A 24,287-nucleotide genomic window follows, 5' to 3' on the forward strand; every position below is an offset into this window, starting at 1 on the left:
CCCATAACCGTATCCTGTAAATAAAGAATTGTATTGCATCAAGCTCTTCCACATAGGCTAATTTGCGTTCTTTATGCAACAGGTGCACTGGAAATCCTTGTGTCAAGCCCATGATTTTCCTAAGGAACACATTTTCAGAAATGTTTTATTTTTATTGTTTGATGGTGATCCCATGCTGCTGCACCGTATGTCAGCAAAGGTACTGATTTTGCCTTATAGATTCGAAGGGTGTGATCCATGGGAAAACCACGCAATTTTACTCCAAATCTCATGATTGAGCCATTCATTTGGGATTCCTTTGCAGTTTGCTGCTTTACATGAGAAAGCCAGCCCAGATCACTAGTAATCGTCACCCCAACACAACAAAACGATTTGACCCATTCAAGACTTTTCCCTGCTGCTATTACGGCATTCCATCGTGGTTTGCTGTTGCCAATGGACATAGCCTTTGATTTACCTGCATTGATCGTCAGACCTCTTTCTTTCATATGGTCATTAAAACCGTTGATCAATATCTGCAGGTGTGTTTTGTCCTGGCCATCAGGACTGCATCGTCCGCATACCAAAATGCGCACACCCGTTGGTTGGCTAACCTTGGGACAATGCTTACCAAGTTAGCTAGAACATTCTGTAATGAGTTTATGTAGAGATTGTTTTTCGGAATATTATTTGTGGTACACAGTAAAGAGCTAAACAGTGGGTGACGCTCAGAGGAGGACTGCCCACTGATGGAAGTTTTCTTTACACTTTGAGTGAACTGTACTCCCTTCTGTCAGGATTGGGTCACGAGCTGTATTTAAAGAGATGGCTAAAGAGAGGTCTATGCTATATAATTGGCTAAGTAGAAACTTGAGACCATGGACGTCCCTGGGGTGTGAAGGCAGTAATTACCTCCCTCCCCCAATTGGTGCTCTGCTGCCCCGGTACCAATTGGCACTCTGGCTCCCACTCTGGCAAAGGATAATGTTCAGCAACAGTCTTACCGGCGTGCCTATGACCGGCCAGCAGTGATGTTCTCAAAGGCTTATTGTTTTTTAAGCCTGTCCTTGCTTCTGGCCTGAAGTAGACACCATGGGAATACATGGGGCATGAATATCATTAGGGTGGGGGCACTCTATCGTAAAGGTGGGCACCACATGTTAGTCACACTATTTGCTAAATTTGTTGCTCACAATTTAATGTGAAACAACAAAACAGACTTATCGAAAGTAAAACCTGTTTCTCAAACTGGGAAAAACTCTGCCATTTTAGTGCCCCTTCCTTTGAGTATTTTATTGCAGGTTAATACGTGTTTGGCTTGTCAAATTTCCCAATTGAAATGCAATGCTTCTAATACGCTGGTGACAGTTATTAGGAAACGGACTTCCAGATTTATGGGTAACAACGTGATTTTCATTATCGGGGCAGAAATTCACCCACCCTGCCCTGAATACGAGCAAGCAACAAACCCAGTCCCTTACCTGACCCAACAATGCATTTGACAGCCCACATATTAGAAGGAATTGCACACATTCATAGGATTCATAGGCGGATTTAAACATATAACATTTAAACAACAGTCAATCAATTTGCTGAGCTACCATACTAGCTTTCCACTTCAGGATGTGTCACTCTTGGATTACAGTTCGGGTAATAATTGAGATCGGACATAGCTTAGAGAAGCAACAGAGCCCTTTACAAAAATAGGGGGAAGAACAGGATGAAGGGATCAGAGAAACAAGGGAGTGGGGATCTAAAAGGAGAGGGCATAGGTGGTCAATTTTTCAGCAGGAGATCTACAAGCAATCTGCGGAGGAAACAGAGGAGATCAGATCACCCAGTTTCTGGTAGGGTGGGGGAGTGGAGGGTCTGTGGACCTAGCGGTTCCACTTTCAAAAAATTCAAGATCAGGTGTTGGGTCCCTGATATGGCTCGAAATCACTGCATTGCCAACAGTGCAGTACAGGAACATGACTTTAAAGTCAATAGTTTCATCTCCAGACACCCTGACATCGTACAAGACTAATTTAGGATGTACAGTTAGAAATTGAAAACTGTAAACATCCCTGTGGGGGCAAAATAAGGTTCCTACCACCCACTGCTATAGAACTAAGGCAAGCATTGCTCCATTTGCCCCTGTAATCGGTGCCTCCGGGTGATTATCTATCTATCTATCTATCTATCTATCTATCTATCTATCTATCTATCTATCTATCTATCTATCTATCTATATTTTCTCGCCCACAGGCCTCAAGGAACTGACAAGACAGAAGACAACAAAAAGCTAAGCTGTATGTGATGGCTCTTCTGCTAAACACCATCTCTGACTGCATGCTTGACGCCGAACTGGTAGTGATGTCCGATTAAGTTAAAAACACAATTTCACTTGCAGAGTTCATACTATTAGATTGTGGAACTATGAGTGGTGTGTTCTTGTTAAACGGTATGCTTTTAGTTGCTTTTATGCACATCATGCATAAATACATGGTGTATGCCTGCAGCAAAGAATGGCTAAGAACAGGTGACTATCACACATGTATAACCTTAAGATAAAATTAAAGACCCCTCAAAATATCCCATGTCAGGTGTGAGATGCTAAACCAGATCATTACTAGCTTTATATTCTGAAATTAAAACTACATTTCCATCACAAGAATACTAAATGATGTGCTGAAAGCAAGGACTTGAACACATCAACACTTACAGGGCACAATTCAAGAACACTGTGTCTGCTTATTATTAAACCACAGTGTAAATAAGCAACAATGGGTTAGTACTTTCCCCCCATAACCATTCCTCCAGACTCTTGGATATTTCCAGGACTCGAAACGATCTGGGAAGAGGTGTCTCAGGGCCAGATTCTGAACTTGTGCTAAAAGTAGTGTTGAAAGCTGACTTTTCCCCCTCCAGTTTCCAGCACCAACATTCTGAGGTGGGTGGAAGTTTTGGAGGTGAGATGCTTGCACCTAGAAACACTTGTGCACAGGCATCTTATAAATGCCATATCATATCACATCATGCTGTGCTTTCCTGCAGCAAAAGCTGCTAAAATCTCTTGTTGTGGGAGAAACATGTGCTCCAATGGCAGTACGAGCATTTCTTTAAAGACTGCCACTTTTATAATTTGCGAAAATGTCCTTAAGCTTTCAGCAATTTAGAAAAGTGGTTCTACAGTCTGGGAAATGCTATTTGTAGACAGGGAAAATAGTGAGGTAGAAGATAACAACATCGCAGAGGTGGTGTAGTTGATTTTTCCTTACGTGAAAAACTGTGATTTTGAAAGGAGAATTACCTTGCAGTGCCTGCCCTGCATTCCTCATGGTTGCTAAGGCTGTTGTCAAGAAGTAAATCGGGCACATGCAAAAGTGGTGGCTTTGATGCCAGGCCGCATATTATCACTTTAACAGAATATGGTGCTTTTAAGGGACGTGTCCTTCCTTTATGGAAGAACACATTCCTATGTTTCTATGCTCCTCAGTATAAACACAACTACAAATATAACAATCAATGTACACATACACAGTTAGCTAAAACCTTTAGGGATAGTCCAGAGTGGGATGGCCCTGATAAGAAAAGATGGTGTTGATTGCTACATATGCAGGATTAACACAAGTGTCCCCACTCAGACAGAAAACAATGAGGTTTAATGCACCCTAGGCAGCATGAGTGTAAGGATAGCAGAAGTGAATGATTCACTCATATAGAATAGGTACACAAATTGCAAGCTACACCTAAATCTTCACCTTCCTTTCTCTCTCATGCTCTCCCCACTGACCTCCCTCACCTCACCACCTCTATTGTAATTTCAGGTTTTACCAAAGGTATGTGTGCATGCAGCATCCCCCATAGAAACAAGACATAGTTTTGCGAACATTTAGGCTTGAATGATATGGAGCAATGTTTCCTTCAAGGGTAACCGCTGATTGTGAGGGAGGTGGCAGTTTCCATAAGTTATTTGGGTCCCTAAGCTCAGTGTTCCCTGTGATTTAGTTAAGCCCAAAGGTTGAAAGATGGAACTTCACTCAAAGGGGTTTGCAATATTCGGCTCATCAGATGTTTTGGACTGTGACTTCCATGACCCTTGAGTATTGACTAAGGCTGATGAAAGTTATAGTGCAAAAGATCTGTAGAGCCAAGGGTTGCAGACCCCAGCTATATAATGAGCCAGTAGAGGGGTTGCATTGCAGGAGTAGCATGGGCAGAAGGCTCAGTCTGGCTGCATGACTTCTGAATTATTGCTCGCCTTTGACATCGGTTTGTGACCTGCAGTCACACATTTTAATTCTGGCTGGGTCGACTTGGCCCTCCAACTTTCAAAAGTTGATACATTTAGTACCTTGAAGGTCATCCTTCATGTTCCTATCAACCCAACTACAGAATTCGATGCCTAGGTGACTTTGCACAGAGGACACGGCCCAGTCTTCAGACAATCTTTCAGAACCTGGCTGCTCACTACAAGGCAAAAGACTATCTAGCATAGCACCCTGAAAAGACCAGACCAAGACAAACTTTCAATCTCTAATCGCCCATCGCTTGGACACTTAAGACTCACAAAAAAACTCAGATGAACCTGCATAGTCCTGCAAGTGCTGCGGAACGGACCATTTTAATTTTAACCACAAAGTAGTCATCACAAATATGCACACAAAGACTGATCGGAAGACCAACCTTGGAAACCGGAACAAAATAGGTCAAGCTCACAGAAATGCGCAGTACAGCTGTGCAAAACACTTAAATTAAAAACACCTTGGAGATCATAACCAAGTTTGGCCAGCCTCCTCAACATTTCTGCCCCCATCAGACATAGGACACTGACACCACCCAACATCTCAATGGTTAACAATTGCACTTGAACTCTACCTCTAAAATTATAATAATAGGACACCTCAGTTGACCCAAGTCACCTCCGCTCCCCCATTTAATCAACTCGCATTTCACAGACAAGAACCTAGGAGGAGCACCGAGAGCTCACTGTCACATCGTTAGGTCTTATGTGCAGTTGTATGTCAAGGGCACTCCCAGTGTCCCAAAGCTGTCACCAAATAGAGCTTGACTTTCTCCCTCTGGATAGAACAGATACTCAAGTGTCAATTCCACAAACCACATACAACAATACTAGCACTCAGGACTCTGTTACTTCTGACCATCCTCATAAACACCACTTTCTTTACACCTGCCTCACCATTATAACCACCCTGTCTTTTTCTTTGGAATAATAACAGACCACAAGGCCACAAAAACGATCAGAGATGTGCTATGCAAGGCTACTTTACATTTCATTAACATTAAATTGGGCACGACAACCACATGCTGCAGCACTCAGTGTCTTCCAGGAAGCACTAGATGAAAGGGTGATATTTATTGTTAATCTTCAAATAATGGTGAAGCTTCATATGGAATATTGCACTGAGTGGGCACTTTAAGAGAAACTGTGGAACTTTAATGTTGGTCTTATAATATTCAGGTTTGGATGGGGTGCAATTTATGATGCTGTGGGCTGGACCTTGAGGACACCTGATGAAGGCAAAGAATGGGTTGGGGACTGCAGACCTATTTACATTTTGTATGCATTGTTTCATTAACTGATTTAAAGATACAGCAACACATGATGATAAATAACTATGCAATGAAAAACATGCATTAAAACACATATAAGACCAAATGTCCGTTTTTGTATATTATGCCATTGAACATATTTTTCCTTTTTACGGTGTATATTAAAATGATACAATCCTTGTATTATCTTAAACCTACTACAAACTTAATGACACATTTTTGCAGGAAATGACAGCTAACACAGTGCTTTGTTGAACATCATCAAGGCTAGCGGCTAATTAGTGCTGCACCTGTTCTTGAAAGTGTACCTGGATTTAGTGACTTGGGTCTGCGTGGAGGTTTTCCCAATGCATTTCTTGGAAAAATCTTGTTGAGCTAGTGAATCTGCCCTCTGAACAATAGGGTCTAGGTTAACATGCTTTGCATTACAGCAGGCAGGGCACTCATAAGACTTCATAAACAAGCACTGGCAATACCTACAGTTTTGGCTTGTGTGCAAGTATTGGAAAGCCATCTGCCAGGCACTGCCATAACAGTACTATTTGGCAATAAAATGGAAACATCTGGAAAATGTTTTGTGTACCTGGGCATAGGTCTTCAGTACCTGGGGAATTCTTATCTAATCACTGCCAAAATGGTTGGCTTTGCCAATGATTGTTTTATTAGGACTTCAGTGAAATGACACACATATTGATTATTAGTAAAGCAGCTGAAGTCACACTTGGTTAAGACATTTTTATTATGCTAAAAACTCATTGTGGTAATTAAATCATTAAGCAGAGGAGTGCTTAAATGTACCACTGACAACTTCTGTACAGCATCATCTTTGATGTTACTGTTATAGAGGTATTCTCATAGAGATCACAGGGTAGTGTTTTATGGGTGGGCACAGGCAGGTAGTGGGTAGGAATGTCCATGGGTAGTGATTGGGTGGGCAAACACAACAATGACCACAGGCTGTGCATCTCTCCTCACAACCCACCTCCCTCCTACATGTACTCCAGTGCAATGGCTTCAGACTACAGAAACATAAAATACCATCACGCTTGTATTGTTCAATTTGTCATTTTGTAGGAAAAAACACAAGGCCTAATATGGATACAATGAGAAAGGCCTTTCTGCCAAGAGAAGTGAAATAAGATATACCGTCTTTGGTGCTTATTGGGATTTCTGCCTCTTGCTTGCTAATATGTTAAAAAGGGACAACTGTCAAATTGTGGAGCATGCCCAAATGTTGGGAATCTGTTGAACTAATTTATTTTTAAAGCCAGACTTCATAATACAATTGGTACAGTGACATATTTTCTTTCAGCCATTGTGCCACCCACACAAAGGGTATTAGAAATGTATTTCCATCAATGTCCATCATGAATATGTGTTGTGGAGTACACAAGCCTTCTTGGCAATGCAAATCCCTGTCATGTGTGAAATCCTGAGCACACAGCATTAGCACAGGATGTGTGCATTTGGGATGCTGCTTTGAGCAGAGAGAACTGCCATGTTTGAACTGAACTGCCTTTTATTTTGAAGAATTAACAAAGCTACATGTGAAATGCCGGCACAGAATTAAAATAGTTTTTTTGCAGGGAATACTGCAAGCCATTTAATTAAAAGCTTACAATTGGATGTATCCATGTATTCTTACAATGCAAAGAGCATTTGTAAAGATTATGTAAAGATGATGTCATTACAGCAAAAGAGGTATGTGACAATGAATATATAATGTGTACCTTTATTCTGTCATGTTAGTAATTCATTTCAAACTATATTGTTTGAAACTCAAGATTAGGAATGAAAATGCTATTGAATTTCATTTTGCTGTGCGATGTACATTGTAAAGACAGTGCTGAATTGATAACATCCAAGGAATATGAAATGCAAAACACAGAATCAAATTGCATTTTAAGAACCATTCCCAAATGTAGGCATACTGAAGAGAACTAAGGTCTCCAATATATTGGTAACTGGATCGAAAATAATTCCAGGCAGTGGTCAGGCCAGATGACTTTTAAGACCAACACAAGATGCTTCTCCATAGTCTTCAACACATGCTCTAAAAACATATAAATGCTATACATTTTCTTAAGACATTCACTCATGATACCAGGCTTTGCCTTCAAATAACCTACTTCAAATCAATACATAAACCCAATTCATTAGCCGATGAAAGGTTAACAGATAGGGTATTTTATTATACCTGCGGCTACAGTTCATTGACTTTTACCATAACCACGGTTACAAAAAGTAAGTTAAAGGTTTTATACTACAATCCAACTTAAATAATTAATACAGTCCAACACTACTTATGTACTTATGCAAAGTAACTGAAAAAACAAGAACGCATAGAAAAATACATAATAATACACTAGATAGGCAAATATTTCACAGGCACACAATATAATACCATAAGTGAGAATGTCCAATGTAAAATACATTCTATGGCACATCTAAAACTACAATGGCTCCTTTTTATATTCATTTTGTTAAACTATTTTCTTATAGGTTTCTCCAAAGTCTCATATGCTCAAAGGTCTGAGAACACACATCCAAAATAAAAAAAGACTCTCTAATACCTACCAGGTCACAGACCATGGCCTTTGGCCATGGCCAGTGATTTTTCACCCTGACGTCACTATACCTATACAAATAACTTTCAAAAACAAATGAAACACAGACACCCCAAAATATATTCATAAATACAGAACTACTGTTACCCACTGGTATCTTCATAGCCTTAGATAGAGCTGTGAATATCGGCAAAATGGCTGAGAAAAAAAATGCTTCCCTGTCCCACAGGCCATCACCAATTGCCCCCTTCATCTGTGACAGTTCCTCCACTTTCCAGACGGCCTCCTCACCTCCACGGCCCTCTCCCTTTCACTCCAAAACACACACTGCTTCTGTGACTCAGTTTGCTTTCAGATGTCGGCTATTCGCAGCTAGAGCCGAGGCTACAGAAAGCTTTGTGTTGCAAACTCGGTCCCTGGACCCCCTCCAACTCCCAAATGTCACTCAGTGTCCTCTATCTATCCCCCCACCTCTACCCTGATAGCATTTGTATGTTTTTTCACTTCCTATAGCTTTTTACTGCATTTCACTTTCCCATAACCTCGGTTATAGTCGTGAATATCTCATGCATTGAGAGAAAAACAAGGTGGTTGTTTCATTTCCGAAATCCATGATCCTGCAATGCACCATGGGAGATATCTCTATTTGTTTGGGGAAAAGGGGCATCCCCTTCTCTGTAAAATATTTAAATAACTACAGAATAACCCCAAACCATGCATGGTGTGCATTTCAATGCTTCATGCCTAAATTGTTTTGGACCTGGTCCAAATCCGTCGAGCGGTTTGGGCTGTGCGCTTTGGCAAAAATTTACCTTTTTTGTCCATGGGAAAATGAATGGGAAGTAGGCCGCACTTTGAGAAAAAAAAATTGTTGACGCTTAATAATGTTTTTATTTTTTTTACAAATGTTTACGAAACTTTGCAGTCTGGGGGGCCTGCAGAATTTTAATCACTTTCAAAATTTCTGTCAAATCTGTTACTCGATTCAAAAGTTATTAACAATCACATTTTGAGGGGTTCCTATGTGTCTCTGATACACCCTAACTATAGGGCAGCTATTGCCACCCTATAATATATAAATATACATATATTTATATATATATAGAGAGAGAGAGAAATAGAGAGAGAGAAAGAGAGAGAGAGAAAGAAAGAGAGAGAGAGAGAGAGAGAGAGAGAGATAGAGAGAGGGAGAAAGAGAGAGAAATAGAGAGACAGAGATATGTCTGGATGATCCTGCTTCTATACCTACCTATTATCACATGAATATACATTTGGAAGACTTTGGCTTATGTATTACATGATCAGAATTGACTGCACTGAAAAGGAAATATAGATTTAGTCATAATATGAAATGTTGGAAATATGTTAACTTGTTTTGAGGAGTTGGGAATTAAGGAACTTGAAATAATTAACTCATCCAATTGTAAAAAGTGCAACCAACACATGGCAAAAATTCAAAGGGATGTGAATAGAAATCTATAAAAGGACAATACTATAATTTTCAATCAAACACTAAGATAATGGTTGGGACATTGTTGACCTGAATGGAGACATATATCTTAAAGAGGCTTGTGGTTGACTAAATGTTGTGTCTGTTGGCCAAATTAGCAGGGAAATATATTATATCAAATCTGAACAGTATCTAAAACTTCAGAATTGGTTTGAAATAGGGCTCCTTAATTGAGAAGAAAATCAGTTTGACAGTCACAACCTACAATACCCACCATATACAATGTTGTCGAAATCCATGAATCCAGTACTAAACCACCAGGATGGCCCATAGTTGCTTCAAATGGGCCACTTCTAGAAAACACCTGTATTTTTATTGAAATGTGTTTTTTCCCATAGATCTCTGGTCGTCCTTCATATTTGAGAGACGCTACAGATTTTCTCTCAACAATTTCAGATTTAAGATTTACCTTTGCTGGATTTGTGCATCATGGTGACACTAATTTGAATGTCTGTACGCCCATATTCAGCATAAGCAGCAAGTAGAAGCATGCAAACACTTTCTTATGGCTTGAGTGCTTTGCCATTGTCATCACTCTAAGATATTAGAAATGATGTGGTTTTGTTTTACACACTACAGCTTCTTCACCGACCATGGGGAACATGCACTCCCAGATTAACACCTATATGAAGGAAGACAAGACCATGTTGCTCCTATTTGCAGTTTCTGTTTTTACTTCTGCTGAGCTGTGGTCCATGAGTTCCGGTGCTCCCCAGTTAGGAGGTTTTAATATGTGGAAACTATCTTGTGTAAATGCTTGGCCTATGATATTCATCTAGAGTACATCAGACTTGCATTAATGCAATCAAACTCAAAGCAATTGTGTAGGGAAACTGCCAGAACTTGTTGCGGATCAATGTTTGGTTGGTGTCAGTTTTCAAAATGTTCATGCTGAGATTTCTAGCTTGTGTGTATGATAGGAATAGCTTCTATCAGAACAAGGGTTATTCGGCACAAGCGTTCCAGAAGTATAGTGCATCAGGTGCAATGCCCAGCCCATAGTGTATGTTGACTCATTATCTTGTGTGCGTCCAAACACGGATTTGGCCGTGGCACTCCACTCCCTTGCTTCCATAAGGAGCAAATTGAAACCTTGCCTTTTACTTGGAAGGATCCAAGTTTAAGAGAAAATAGTTCCACCATGCTTTAGGACAGATGGTTTGGATTTTAACCAAAATGTGTGTTTATACCTAATGCTTATCTGAAAAAAGTTACTGCTGAAACCTCTCGCCTCTTTTATTCTAAGTGTTGTTATGGGAATATTCTCACTCAGTCACAACAACACAGTGAGCCAGCATGAATAGATCAAGCACATAACGTAAACAAGGGATGTGCACCCACACTATATCTGCCAATCAAGAATGGTAAAACTCAGAAGCTGTTCTGCCTAGTCCCCCAACGATCCTCCACACACGCATCATCACCGCCGCAACAATACGTATGTCCCTTCCACCACAAACAGGTATAAATTAATAATAGACGGGTGCCACCTGTTGCCAGCTCAGCTTTGTGCAAATCCAAGATCTCTGTGTATACATGCATCAAATGGTCAGACCTACACCCTTTGGGCTCAAGCGTGGCACTAAGTGCAGTAGGTCATGTGTGCTTGTCATTCATCAACTGAAGCGGGGTGCAAGGAGACATTACATATTTTTCACAGTTGCATCCAGCCACATATGCAACACATTCTGCTAACTTATTTGAAGACCCGGCATGCTATGAAACAGCCCTATGGCTGGCATGGTAAAGACTGAAATAGGTTTCCGCATTGCCCTGCTTCCATTTCATTCATCTGCCATCACTATTGTCATTTGCCAGTTGACACAGCCAATGTGGCCAAATGAGAATTCTTCTTTAGCCAATCCACTGAAAACTCCAGGTAGAGTAGTCTTGCTGGATTTAGCGTTCATCCTTCTACTCCGAGCCATAGGGAGAGTAGAGGACACAGAAGAATCTTTAGCTTTTGCTAGTGGTTTGGCATATTCCTCATGCAAATCTATCTTCCACAGCCTATAGACAGAGGTAAACCACATATATTTACATTTCTAGAGAGACGTCAATTATATCTCAGTATCCATTCACAGCCAATAGTCTAAGTAGTAAGTGTAAAATACCTGAGCTCTTTCTTTAGAGTCCTTCTTAATCCACTTTATGACGGTCTCATACACCAGTTCTTCAGCTTTAGTGTATAAGCTGTCATTGGAAAGGTAGCAGACAAAGTCGTCTTTGGAGACGTTAAGGATCTCCGCTTGACTCGCCACCTCTGGGAAGTTCTGCAGCGCGTATGCTTTTGCCATGTTGTAGAGCTCACTGCATTTCATAGCTTCAGCCATGGCTAATATTCCTAGGCAGTTGGTTGCAGTCAGCTGTTTTTCTGTGGAATAAAGGAAGCACAAAAGAAAGATAATCTAATTATGGAGGTCTTCTCATTGTTATCACCTATAATTTGTAAGAGTTCATATGTTATGCATGTAGACTATCAGTGAAAGCCATGCATCACCCTTCTAGCACAGTGGGCAGGACCACTGGGCACTGCAGCTGGAGGGTTATTGAATAACTGTTCTAGCACAGTAGAAGAATTGTGGAAAAAGTCAAATTTCTTGTGGCATGGCCTGAGGCGATGGTCAGTGTACCCAAAACAGGAACGCATGCATGTCCTGGCTGTAAGCGGTACCTAGTGGACACGCCAGCCGGATTTAGTGTGCTCTTCAGGCATAGAAGGTGCTGTCACAGTGCGAGTGCTGCCCAAGTATAGAAAAGCTGTGTCACCAGGGATAGTGCTGACATGGCATTCCTGCAAGACATGCTCCACAGGTAATGCAGTTAGGGGCTTCATGCCCAGAGCACGGTGCCCAGTGCCTGTACGCAGAGCAGTCTTACAGTGGCATTTTGATTCTTTGAATAGCAAAATATTTGGGTCTGCATTCGCAGGCTCTTCAAACGCTTTGGCTATGAATTCCTTGATCCCTCACCTTTGAGTACATTGGCTGGAGCAGATGCAAGTTGTAGTCCAAAATATCTACAGAGCTAAAGGCTTTTTAGATTGCTGTCAAAAAGAAACACATTGTGCATGAGCACCAATGTTTTGGTGTTCATAAAAATGTGTACCCATCTACCTAGGGGTTTTGGACTTGACATGTGCGCATGGTGAAGTTAGGGATGGCAGTCCTCGATTGATCATTACATTACAATAAATAAATAAATACAATTACAAAAGCCCCCGCAATAACTATTTCTTTGTTTGCTCTATAATCATGAATCATTAAAGAATCTCTCTCCAGGAAGGTGCATTTGAGTATTAATGTTAGAACTGTTTTTGCGTGTGTCACTGGCATGTCAATAGAATAAAGGTTTCCAAGGGAAACACACAGGGTCTCGAGTCATAGAAATGTGACAATTGCAAGTCTAGGTTGAGTATTAACCGAATGTAAAAAATGTGCTCAAAGCTGGTAATCTTGTCATCAATTAGACTGGTGGTCACAGCAGTCAGCATGCATGCAGTGTAAAGCAACAGTGAGATATCAGGACTATCTGCCTTCACAGGTGACCTTTGTATCATTATATTTTCCATTATTAAAAGCATTAAGATAACAGTTATTTTATACCTCTGATTTTTGGGGATTGATGGTTGAAATTGTTGCGCTAAAAGCATAAGGTCCTCTTATGGATAAAATGAAGTTGTTTAATACCTCCAACATATTGGCTTTAAATAAATAGATGACACTGGGCCTCATTCCAAGTTGGGTGGTAAAGGATAATGGACACCGGTAAGGAGCCCGGTGCCTTTAATCCCTTACTGCCCTACTACAAGGTCCCTAAGCGGGTCCCACCTTTAACGCCTGGTCTGACCTGTCGTTGTGGATGGGACCCATTAAGGGACCAGGGCGCAAATAACGGGCTTGACATACGCCAGCCCGTTATTTGCGCCCTCCCCATTCCCTTTGAGCCCTGTAGGGGCTCAATGGGAATGGCATTTTCAATTGGGACTTACCGGTCCCGCAAAGGTTGGACTACACAGGTAGGTCCCCATTGAACTAGACCAGTGCCGGACCCGTTATTGGTGGCAGTCATGGCGCAAATAGCGCCATGACTACCACCAACCTCGGAATGAGGCCCATTGTGTCCGGCAACACAAACTACTCCCGTATTCACAGTCATCCTCAACTGGACAATGGCATGCATTGGACAAAATCTGCCCCACTTAATATTGTTATGGCACAACAGTATGTGAAATGAGGCACAACCTGCCTGATTCATGAAGAAAGTGTCGGTATTAACTGTGGTCTACACCTGTGGAAAACTGTGACACAGAGACGTTACTAGGAGTAACTATGACTTTTTCGTGGAAAGAGAAGAGTAAGTCAGGAGTAATTTAGAGTCACTCCAAGTAACACATTGCGTACCTTGCTAGCAATAATACTACTGTGTACAAGCTTGCATTACTAGACAAAATTAAAAACCTGATTTAAAAGTTCCTTTAATGCCAAACGATAAGCAGAACAGAGTCACAAGTAACATGTGATCTGGCCTGAACTATGGAACTCAAAGGTTAAAATAGCATACCCCCTACATCCAGAATTGGCCTCTCGCAGACACATGGCTAGTCACCAAAGAAGGGTGGGGGCCAAGAGGTAAATGATCTACACCTGCGACGCCCCTTTAAAGCCGTCATTGTCAGCAGCTGCTGGGGATTAAGTGCTAAGCATTCCCCCACCAATGAAGGATGTTGCTTCCTCTGGCTCAGCTACTGCTAACACGCGTGGCAAACATCTCCCCCCAAACATACTGCATTGCTCTTCCTAATAGGACACATAGCAAGTGACTAGGTTTTGAAGGATTGAAGGACCTTTTTTACCTCAAAGTCTATGGAATTGCCAATAGGATCGGTACAACTCTTTACAGGTGTACAGCAAACAAGCACACCAGTAGCCAAAGTTACAAAGGTCATCCCTAACTGCAGACTCACAAACCTCAAATGAATCTCATAAAACAGTCATCTCCGACACAGGACTGGTAAAGGCACCTCATCGTATTCAAGGGCACCGGAAAGGTTGCAGAATTTGGGGAGAAGACCTGGATGTGCGGATACTTACTATTGAGCGCCTAGAGACTGCTCGTGGGTGGTAGCGGTGTGTGATATAAATCAACATAAGAGAACATTTGACTGAGGCATCACACGTTGCTATGCTACCCTACCACAGGCCCAGACCTCAGTATACTAACATCGCATTCAAATGTATGGCTTCAGGTGTGTGGCTCAGAAAGAAGTGAGTAGTAATAGGTGTGCTGCCACCACTATCTACAGACCCCATGCTATTCAATGACACAATGAAGAATGTAAAAGAACCAACAGTCTGCAGGTTCCACTTCTCTATATGTTTGATTATCCACTATACTAAAGTGAGTAGCTCACCTACAAACGAGTTTGGCTTAAAGATTGGTATCCTCAGCAGTACTCACCCTGAACTACACACTGACAGTACCCTGGCCAGATCTTGAGATGAAATCACCTTGTTTGATGTATATGTTACTGTTGTAAATTGTATTTGAGACATCAATTTAGGGTGCATTGCACTTGCTGCATGCCACTGTGTCGCTGTCTCAAAGAAGGCAGTATGCATTGTGTTTATGGTGCACAGTGTTTAGATTGCATTACAATCTACGTGCATTTAGTAATGCTTTCTGGGACAGGACAGCTTTCAGCTCATGTGTTTGATGTGATCAAGGAATCCGACTCTGGCATTTAGAGAAGATGGGGGCTCTGGGCATTTGGAGCTTGGCAGGTGCTTGTGTTCACCATGATTACCAAACCAAACAAGGGTGCCCCTTACTTGTTATGCTGTATGCATTTACCTAGAAAGTGTGTGTTTCCCATAAGGCTACGTGCACCACAGAGGGTGTAATATAAAAGTTGTTTGTTGATCAAGGAAGAGACATAGTGCAGTATTTGAATGGAACGTTTCAATACACTGCTTCTCTCTATACATTAATGTAGCTGCACGAGTATTTACTGTATGTATAGTGCTGTCCGATGTTTTCAGACATAATTCCCCGTCCACGCTCGGAAGTAGTGATACAACATAGACTTCTCTCAGTGGAAGTGTGCACACCACCTAGGTTTTGTGTGTGATATTATTGCACCCAAAAACATTGTAGATTATTAGTTTCCCTTTGTGGCTCTTTCATAACAAAGTCTGATGGATGCTCTGGGGGTAGATCATGCATTTCTATATCTCTTACATATGGGATATAATAATGTATGCATACATATGGCTCAGCAACCATCTTATTCTCTGTGAACTTATTACAGATATCAAAAACCTCCTTGTGCATTCTCCTGAAAAAGGTCTTACCAAGAAACGACACACAGACTTTGCAGAAAGTATGAAACTGGAACTTGCTGGCCACCTCCAGAAGCATTTTTGCATTGGCCGAATGGATGATCAGCGAACCGGTGTAGACAAACTCGAGGAGTAGTTCCAGGACCTCGGCATTAATGCTGGTGATGACCAATTCCAGTTTCTCACCCGCTCGGCTACTTTCTGGCAATGACCTGTCAAAGGGCAGACAAGGAATCTCTCAGATTCAAAAGCTGTCGTAATTTTTATCATATAGCCTGCCACATCCCTTCAGATACATTTGTGCTTTTTGAGGCGCAGGAGAATAACATTGTTTAAGATGATGCTTACGGAATGGCATTGCCTGGATCTGAAAGAGAAAGGCTGAAAGCTCAACTGAGAAAACTAAAATACACAGAAACAAATTTAGGTTATTGCTAGTGCTCTGCGCTCTCATGCAAACACAAAAACTTGCAAACCAAAAAAAGAAAGACCAACATTAATGGAAATGAGGTACAGTGTTAGCTTTCAAAGGGAACCAATACATTTCTAGAAATCACAACTTCCGTTTTCCATGGGGAACAGCATTTCACCTTTCAGTTCGGCCCTGTCGTCTACACATGGATGGTAGTCGGCTATTTAATTGAGAAAAATAGAGGTGAAATACTGCCTTCCGCAAATATAATGAAACAAAGTATCGAGAGGTTCTGTGAAATGCTTTACAAAAGGACGTTTTTTCTAAAAATATATTGTTCCCTTCTAGACACTAAAGGGAAGCCATTAATGACATTGAGTTGATACGGAATACGAGACAAGATAGACAGACAAAATGGTTAGAGCAAAGAAGGGAGGGGGCAAACACCCCATTCTGCCACAGGAAGCCAGCAGCCATCCTTTGTGAGCTCTGAGGACTGTGGCCTGGGAATACTCCTGCATAAAGCACTGGACGGTTCTGATCAAAGTGTCCCCTGCATTTGAAGTGGGCATTAGTGCTTTTAAGAGGTAACCGTTAGTTCCATTGGCGAGGCTGCGTTACTAAAGGTTTTTTTTTTACCTACAAGATAAAAGATATTGGTAGTGTTAGGAGGAGGAGAATAAAGTGCTGTTAAATTTAGAAATTATTATCTTTGGTTAATGGATCTGAAACGCTGAATTTCCACCACTTTTTCCGGATCGGGACCAGAATGTGTCGCTTTTCCTAGGAATAACTTCAGATAGCTGTTAGCGCCCTGTCAACCCATTTATTTCATCATACATGTTAGGAAGAGAACTGGGAAAAAAAAACATGCATTAGCTTGGTATTTCAGCCCTTTCCATTTATAACAATGTATAGCATTTCAGACTGTTTGCAGACCTAGCTGGCAAGCAACAGAACACTGCACAAGCAAGGAGGATACAATGCAAAAATGCACGTTTTCAGCTCTTTAAATGCACTTGTCCATTGGACGTATGGGTCCAACACTCATTAAAAACAACTGCACTAAAGCATTTACAGTAGGAGACACAATTGCCTATTCCTGCCCTCGCTAGAGCTTCCCATCAAACTGCATCCACCATTTATCAATTTCATTATGTGTGCCCACACAACTATGAGCTAACTCATGACACTAATTACCTACCTTACCTACCTTCAGGAATAAAGCAGGTGACAATCACTTAAAAATCACCTCCTAGGAGTTTGTCAGTCTGGCTTCAGACCTCAGCATGGTACTGAGACTGCACTCCTAGACCTCAAGGCACAAATAGACACACTGAGAGACAAAGGTAAGACAGCACTCCTACTACTCCTTGACCTCTCAGCCGCATTCGATTTGGTAGACTACTCTATACTTTGCAACCACCTGGTTTCCGCTGCCTGCTTTTCCCAGGAGGCAGTCGCTTGGATCCAATCCTTCCTTGATAACAGGACAATGCAAGTCTTCTCACCCCTCGCAGCTGTGGCCCCTGCACCTATATCATGCGGTGTACAACATCTTCACAAACCACCTTTTCGATGATCTAGATGGTCTGGGTATCACCTGCACAAATTATGCTGATGATACACAGATCCTCATCCCGCTGACGGGGGGATTATGACACGGATTTGGCCTTTGTAAATAGAGTGTACCTCATCATCCAGGCATGGATGGCCTCTCACGGTCTATGCCTGAATGATGACAAAACATAACTCCTCAGTCTAGGTACACCATCCAACATCAAAAAACTAGGTCCTAACTACGCCTCCCTCATAATTGATAACAACAACATTACTGTGGCCAAGGTAGTTAAAACACTTGTCTTCTACATAGACTCCACGCTCACCTTTGTTAAACAAGTAAATGCTATGGCCTCAACCACATCCTATACCTGCAAGCTAATCAGAGCAGCCAAGCCCTTCCTCTCACCTAACAACTGCATCACATTAGCACGAGCCCTAATCCTATCCAAACTGGATTATTGTAACGCCTTATATATAGGCAGTAACAAATACATCACATCCAAAATTCAGACTCTTCAGATCAATGCCTTGAGAGCTGCCTTACGTCTCCCTAAAAATACCCATATGTCTGACCTTAGGAGATCCGTCAATTGGCTTTCCACAAAAGATAAAATCCTCCTTAAAACTGCATCTTTGACTCATAAATGCCTTAACCACGCAGCCCCACACTGCCTCACAGACAGATTCACTAGACAAACAGCTTCTCGCCCACTAAGAAAAGCCAACTCTAACCTCCTACTAGTACCGAGATTCCAGCTCACTAAGTCCGGTGGGAGTAGCTTCCCTGTTAAAGCAGCACAATATTGGAACTCCCCCCCCCCCTGCCTTAAGGGAAGATCTACCCTACCTACAATTCAGATGTAGTCTCTTCACTGGCTAAAGGAACATGACGTCTGACCCTACCTTGCCTGCATCAGCCCTACCCTAGTACCTATTTTATATGAGACCTCACTGCTTTTCTATATTTATGTGCTTCACACTTCTCTCATGCTATTTACTGTATATATCTATTTACCTTGCATGTTGTTTCATGCATACAGCATTGTAACCACAGCTGTACTCATTTCTGTACACTGTGTAACCTAAGCTTAACAACCCTCTTTATACCTTCGCGCCCGAATACCTCTGGGTCTGGTGCGCAATATAAATAATAAAACAAACAAATAACACTGTCTGTCCTGATTTATGCCGATTCTACTGTGATACAGTACTTTCTTGGGAAGTAGAGCATGCTTTATATATTAAATAAATATATAAATTAAAGGTCACTTTCCCCCTTTCTTTCAAACACATGTCGGGCATAAAGCAGAGCTGAAGTTGAGGGTACATGTGGTTGGACAGCCAATTTTGTGCAGGAGGTGGACCCCTTATGTGTTTAATGGCTGTTCCATGAACAGCCAACAGATTTACTGACAGGTGATTGAATTGCAACCAAAGGCAGCAGTTCCACAAAAAAACAAGAGATTTCCTCGCAAAGGCATGCATTATGCATACACGCTGAAGGTTTACTAACCCAAGTCTCTTTGAAAATGTAAGCAACACATGCACCTTTTTTGTTCCCATGTGGATAAGATGTATTTACTAAGTGCCAGTTACAGCTTTCACTAAGTATCCTCATAGCATCTCCATGTTTAGATAGTGCTGTGTACCTCTGTACCTCCAGCTCATACAGTAGAGGGGGACTTCTTTTGTGGGAGAGGCCTACATGTTAGTGCTAATCTGAACATCTGTATCTTCAATGTAAAATAAGTCATGTTAGTGCCTGTTATGGTTGTAGACGTTCATAGTTTGATACCACATTAGGTACAAATTGCTCATTAGCACCCGGGTGGGGGGAGTCAGCCAATCGCATGGCCTGGAACATGTCTTGAACCGCCTGTACAAGCTTGCGTTCCATGCCACCCGATGGCCAGCTCCCACAGCCGCCTTTTTCCCCCCTCTCCACCCATGCTTTTTGTTGCTGCCTCCCCCCACTTACCTTATTTCCGCGGCGGCACCTTTCCTCCGGCACGTTGCCATGGAAAGGGAAGAGGGGCTCTGTTTCCATGACGGCCATCTTGGTAAAGGATTTTCATTCATTGAACGGGACGCGTGAGGCGTCTCATTCACTTAATGAAAATCCTTTTTTTTCAGAACCACAAGTTATCAAAGTTGTAACCCGGGGTGTTAATGACATTAAGCCTCTGTTCCAAGGGCTGGACAGGAGTCAACAACCCAGAGCCCTCGTTATCTGCCCTCGCTTCACTCAGGCCGATAACTTGGGCTGCCGGGTCATTAACCCCATTCCAGCCCTTAGGACAGGGTCTTAACGCCACAAGAAAGCCATATTGGGTAATTATAATATTTTAGAGGATCCAATTTGCACCGACTTCTTTAAATACCTTTACCTATTGAAGTGGGTTGAGAGTACACACTGGTACATCTTGTGATGTCACTTCTAGTTGCCTGTAGTTGCCTATGTTAATGCACCCCCTCTCCCCCTTAATTTATTTTAGGACTTGTGACCTGTCAAAAGCTAGACAGTCACCAAATACCATGCACAGAACTTCACTATGATAACGGTGTTTGCTAATAAGCAAATAGATACAATGCACTTAACTCATCTAAAAGCCAACTGAATTAAGCATCCCCACTCTCGACATGCCTCCATCAACAGTGCTTTCAGAGAAACTCATTAAAAAATAGAACATACACATCTCAGTTAATTAAGGTGAGATTCGCTTGGTACCAGTATAACATATTTAAAAGGCTCAAGCAATACTCACTTGCATTGCTTTTCCTACACAATAGGAGTCAAACAATTAATTGTTTGTAAATGTGAAATTAAAATTAACTACACCCCCATAGTGTAATTTGTAAAAAATAATAAGTGCCAGGACATACATATTTCCACACATGCCTGTTATATGCTGGAAAAGCAGCTTGCCACTGTGATGAGATGAGTAATCTGTACTAGTCAAGCGGAGATAGGAGGCAATCTCAGCCTGGGGTCGGAGGACTACTAGTATGGAAGACAGAGGAAATACTACCCCAGAGAGGGTCAGTGACAGTTGAGAAGGCCCTAAATCCTGTCTCCTCCCCACATGCCTGTATGCACATGAATGATGCAACTTTGTATCACCCCATTCTTCTTCAAACAAAGGCTTGCCATTACTTTTCTTGCTATACCCGGAAACCACAGGCATTAGAGGCCTGGTGGACTGCTCAGGAAGATGTAACCAATCAGAGTCTCCAGGCAGACCATTTCAGTCATCGGAGTTCTCTGATGCGCAAAGAAGGGCCGCCAAGAAAAGCAGCAAAGGAGCTGCAACTATGGAGTCCCACAAGAGGGACTCTCACAAGAGTGCCATGAAGTGACTCTTTGGCAAACCTAAAACCCCCTCAATACTTACCATGGACCTAGCCATGATATGGTTCCTGGACACAAACTGCAACATTTCCCAATGCAGGCGGCCATCTTTCCAGTAGAGTCGACCCACATGGTAAAAGGGGAAGGGGGAATAGCCCCCTTGCAATGCATTTTGACACGTGTACCTCCTCCCGGGTGGGCAAGCTATGGCAAGATTCTTTAGGTAAAGAAGGTGAATATGAGAAAAAACAGGAATATAAGAGAGGGTACAGGAAACAGAAAAGTGTGGGTTATTAGGTTGAGGTCAGAGGAGGAGGAGGAGGTGGCAGACCACGAGACCAGAAGGAGGAAGGGTGTTGGACTTCAGTCTGGAGGAGTTTTGGAGAAGAGTTGAGGTATTGGTTGGTGAGCTTAAGTGGTACTTTGTGGCGAGTGCATGTACAAGTTGGGTGAGTGAGAGTAGTAGAGAAAGTGTACAGTGGGAATGGAAAGTATGGTGGGGTGGAGTAGTAGTGGAAAATGGAATGGAGCAGAAGTGTGAAGAGGGGAGAATATTAGAAGTGTGGGAGGGGAGAGAGAAGTAGTGCGGAGAGTAGTAGTGGTGTGGCAACAGACACAAAGCAGTAGTGTGGAGCGGGGAGAGTAGCAGTAGAGTGGAGAAGGGAGAGCGGTAGAAGAAAGAGTAAGATGGACTAACTTTGGAGGGTTGGGGGTAGATGGTATAAGGAGAAAGCGGTGTTGGGAGGCAGATCAATACATTATCCATAGCTTTTGCCCCTCCCGTACCCCAATAACGCACAGGTGAGAAACATTTCTCACTATGACAACCATACCGCCCTTATCCCAGGCAGGTACAGCAGGATATGGAAACAACCCAAGCTGAAGATGGCAAACATAGTCAAACTAAATGTATAATTGGTGAGTGGCCACAGCTGGTTCTTCTGTTTTCACTTGCGAATAGTTATTCAAAGGACACTCTTTTGATTATAAATATAGAGTGAGTGGGGTGCATACCCTTTCATTGGTGCCTCCATGTTGGGCACAAACATAGGACTGAGGAAAAGGACCAACGCTATCTAGCTTTCGGTGGGTGCTGCACACCCTAAAATCCACTAAGTGAAAGAACATAATCTTGTATTTTGACTAAAATAGAGTAAATTGATGGGCAAATGTCAACAAACTCATTATTGGACTGGTGAACTTGACTGCCAAATACAGCAGCAAGATCCTCTGTAGGTTGGCACTCGGCCTGGGCACTCCTACTTGGCAGTGGTCTATTAACTGAGTTTGCTACTGAGGTGCCGCTGCTACCTAGTGACTCTATTGTCGTCATCTTTGTGCCAAGGACCGCTCTGCTTGCAGTCACGTGTCAGCGTATATTCATGAGTCAGGGAGTTGGCAGCCTGGTACATACCCGAATATCTACATGCTTTAGCACGGCTGCATACCATAAGGGAAAGGAGCAGTTCCCAGCCTAACAAGGCACTGAATGGGCCCACTGAGTGCACCCGCCTGCGGAGGAACAGGAGAGCTGTGCATGCCACCCATCAGCTATGGCACTAACACATGGCCATATGCTTGCCTGCCTTCCTGCTGAAAGTTTGCTGCCTCTGGCACTGTAGCTCCCTGGCAGATCCCCACACCACCCACTCTGTTGCAGTAGCAGAGTGGTACCAATGTCATGTGTGCTGACTGGAGGGTCCAATGCTGTCCCCTACTTGCTCAATGGTATTTATGAAAATAGATCACTCGTATAGCAGTGCCAGAATGGCTCATAAGGTTCATGAGTCAGTTCGGAATGCAGAAGCATAGGGCCTGTCCACAAAGTTGCCAAAATAACACAGCCTAATTGAACTCTGTCTGGCACAATAAGTGATGGTATCAGAAATGAATCCCAGGGCTCAGCCTTGACAAGCACTCCGCAAAATTGAGCAGTGACAATAGCATTTTTAAAATAGAGAATCAGACGCACGATCGTGAAATTTAGGGAACTATTCAATTTAAACATCTCATTGGCTTTAATGGCTAGTCCTGCTTTTAATAAAAGCACTGTATTGTACAACCCGTAATATGTTAATTGTTGTGTTTGTTATCTCAGGATGCCTACCAGGTGAGCGCATGCACGAATGTGACATGCCTACCAGTAGTAAGGAATGAGCACATTAGCTGTGAGCATGTGTGCAGTCACCCATTCCTGTAGAGCTCATGCCTATGAAATGTTGGCAACAGCTTCATCGAAAGGAAACACCTTAGGGAAAATGAATTGTCCAGGTTCATGCAGTTCTGCATAACTTAACACCAGCATCTGTCCAGAATAGCACAATTTTCTTGTATGTGTTCTGCCAAAGTAGCGCGAAAGCTGAAAGTCTCCAGGAAATCCCTCTGGGCTCTCTTGCATCACTTGACTTTACCATGTAATATTTCTCAGAGGAAATGTCAGCTGGATGGCAAATATCTAAACATCCCTTTCTCATTGATTTCCATTTCTCACTCAAGTTAACAGAGCGCGTGTGTTTGTCTCAAAGTCACTGATCTCTGCGAGAGGTTAACATGGCAGCAGCCACATTGAAGTCAGATCCGGAGGGCATACACCTAGCAGAAAGATGGATTTTATTTCTTTATCTCTTGATTTATCATAGACATTATATTTGGAATTAGAATTCAATTGTAATAAATAGGTTCTGTTCCAAGTCCTTGGCCCACTGGAGCAAAACTGTCTAGAGATTTCAATTGGTAAATCTCATGAAACCACAAACATGCGGAATAAAAAAACTTCTGTGCACAGTTTGACATATCTGAAAATTGAATAGAGGTGTCTGGTTCACCGGGTGCTGTAGCTGCTCAGTGCTGAAAGAACTTCACCAAAAGCGACACGCGCAGATCCCCACAGGCCTGACGGCCACTTTGACTCTGGTGGAGCAAGCTCCTAACACAAGCCATTCTTCCAAAATCGTAGGTCGAATTCAGTGCACTTTCTTGCTTCTTGTCACAGAAGGACCTCGCTCTGGTG

The 24,287-nt window shown here is 42.3% G+C and overlaps 1 protein-coding gene across 1 annotated transcript in view; it reads right to left on the reverse strand.

The window, feature by feature from the left end:
• KLHL29 (kelch like family member 29) overlaps window positions 1-24,287 on the reverse strand; it is a 1,453,205-nt gene that overhangs the window by 202,012 nt on the left and 1,226,906 nt on the right. The window contains exons 8-9 of the mRNA XM_069605880.1: window positions 15,966-16,165; window positions 11,727-11,986 (exon numbers count right to left, since the gene is read on the reverse strand). Coding sequence (XP_069461981.1) covers window positions 11,727-11,986; window positions 15,966-16,165 — 460 coding nt within the window. The remainder of the gene's footprint in view (window positions 1-11,726; window positions 11,987-15,965; window positions 16,166-24,287) is intronic.

This window comes from Ambystoma mexicanum, chromosome 4p (genome assembly GCF_040938575.1).
Source record: "Ambystoma mexicanum isolate Mex_15411 chromosome 4p, UKY_AmexF1_1, whole genome shotgun sequence".
NCBI classification, from domain to species: domain Eukaryota; kingdom Metazoa; phylum Chordata; class Amphibia; order Caudata; family Ambystomatidae; genus Ambystoma; species Ambystoma mexicanum.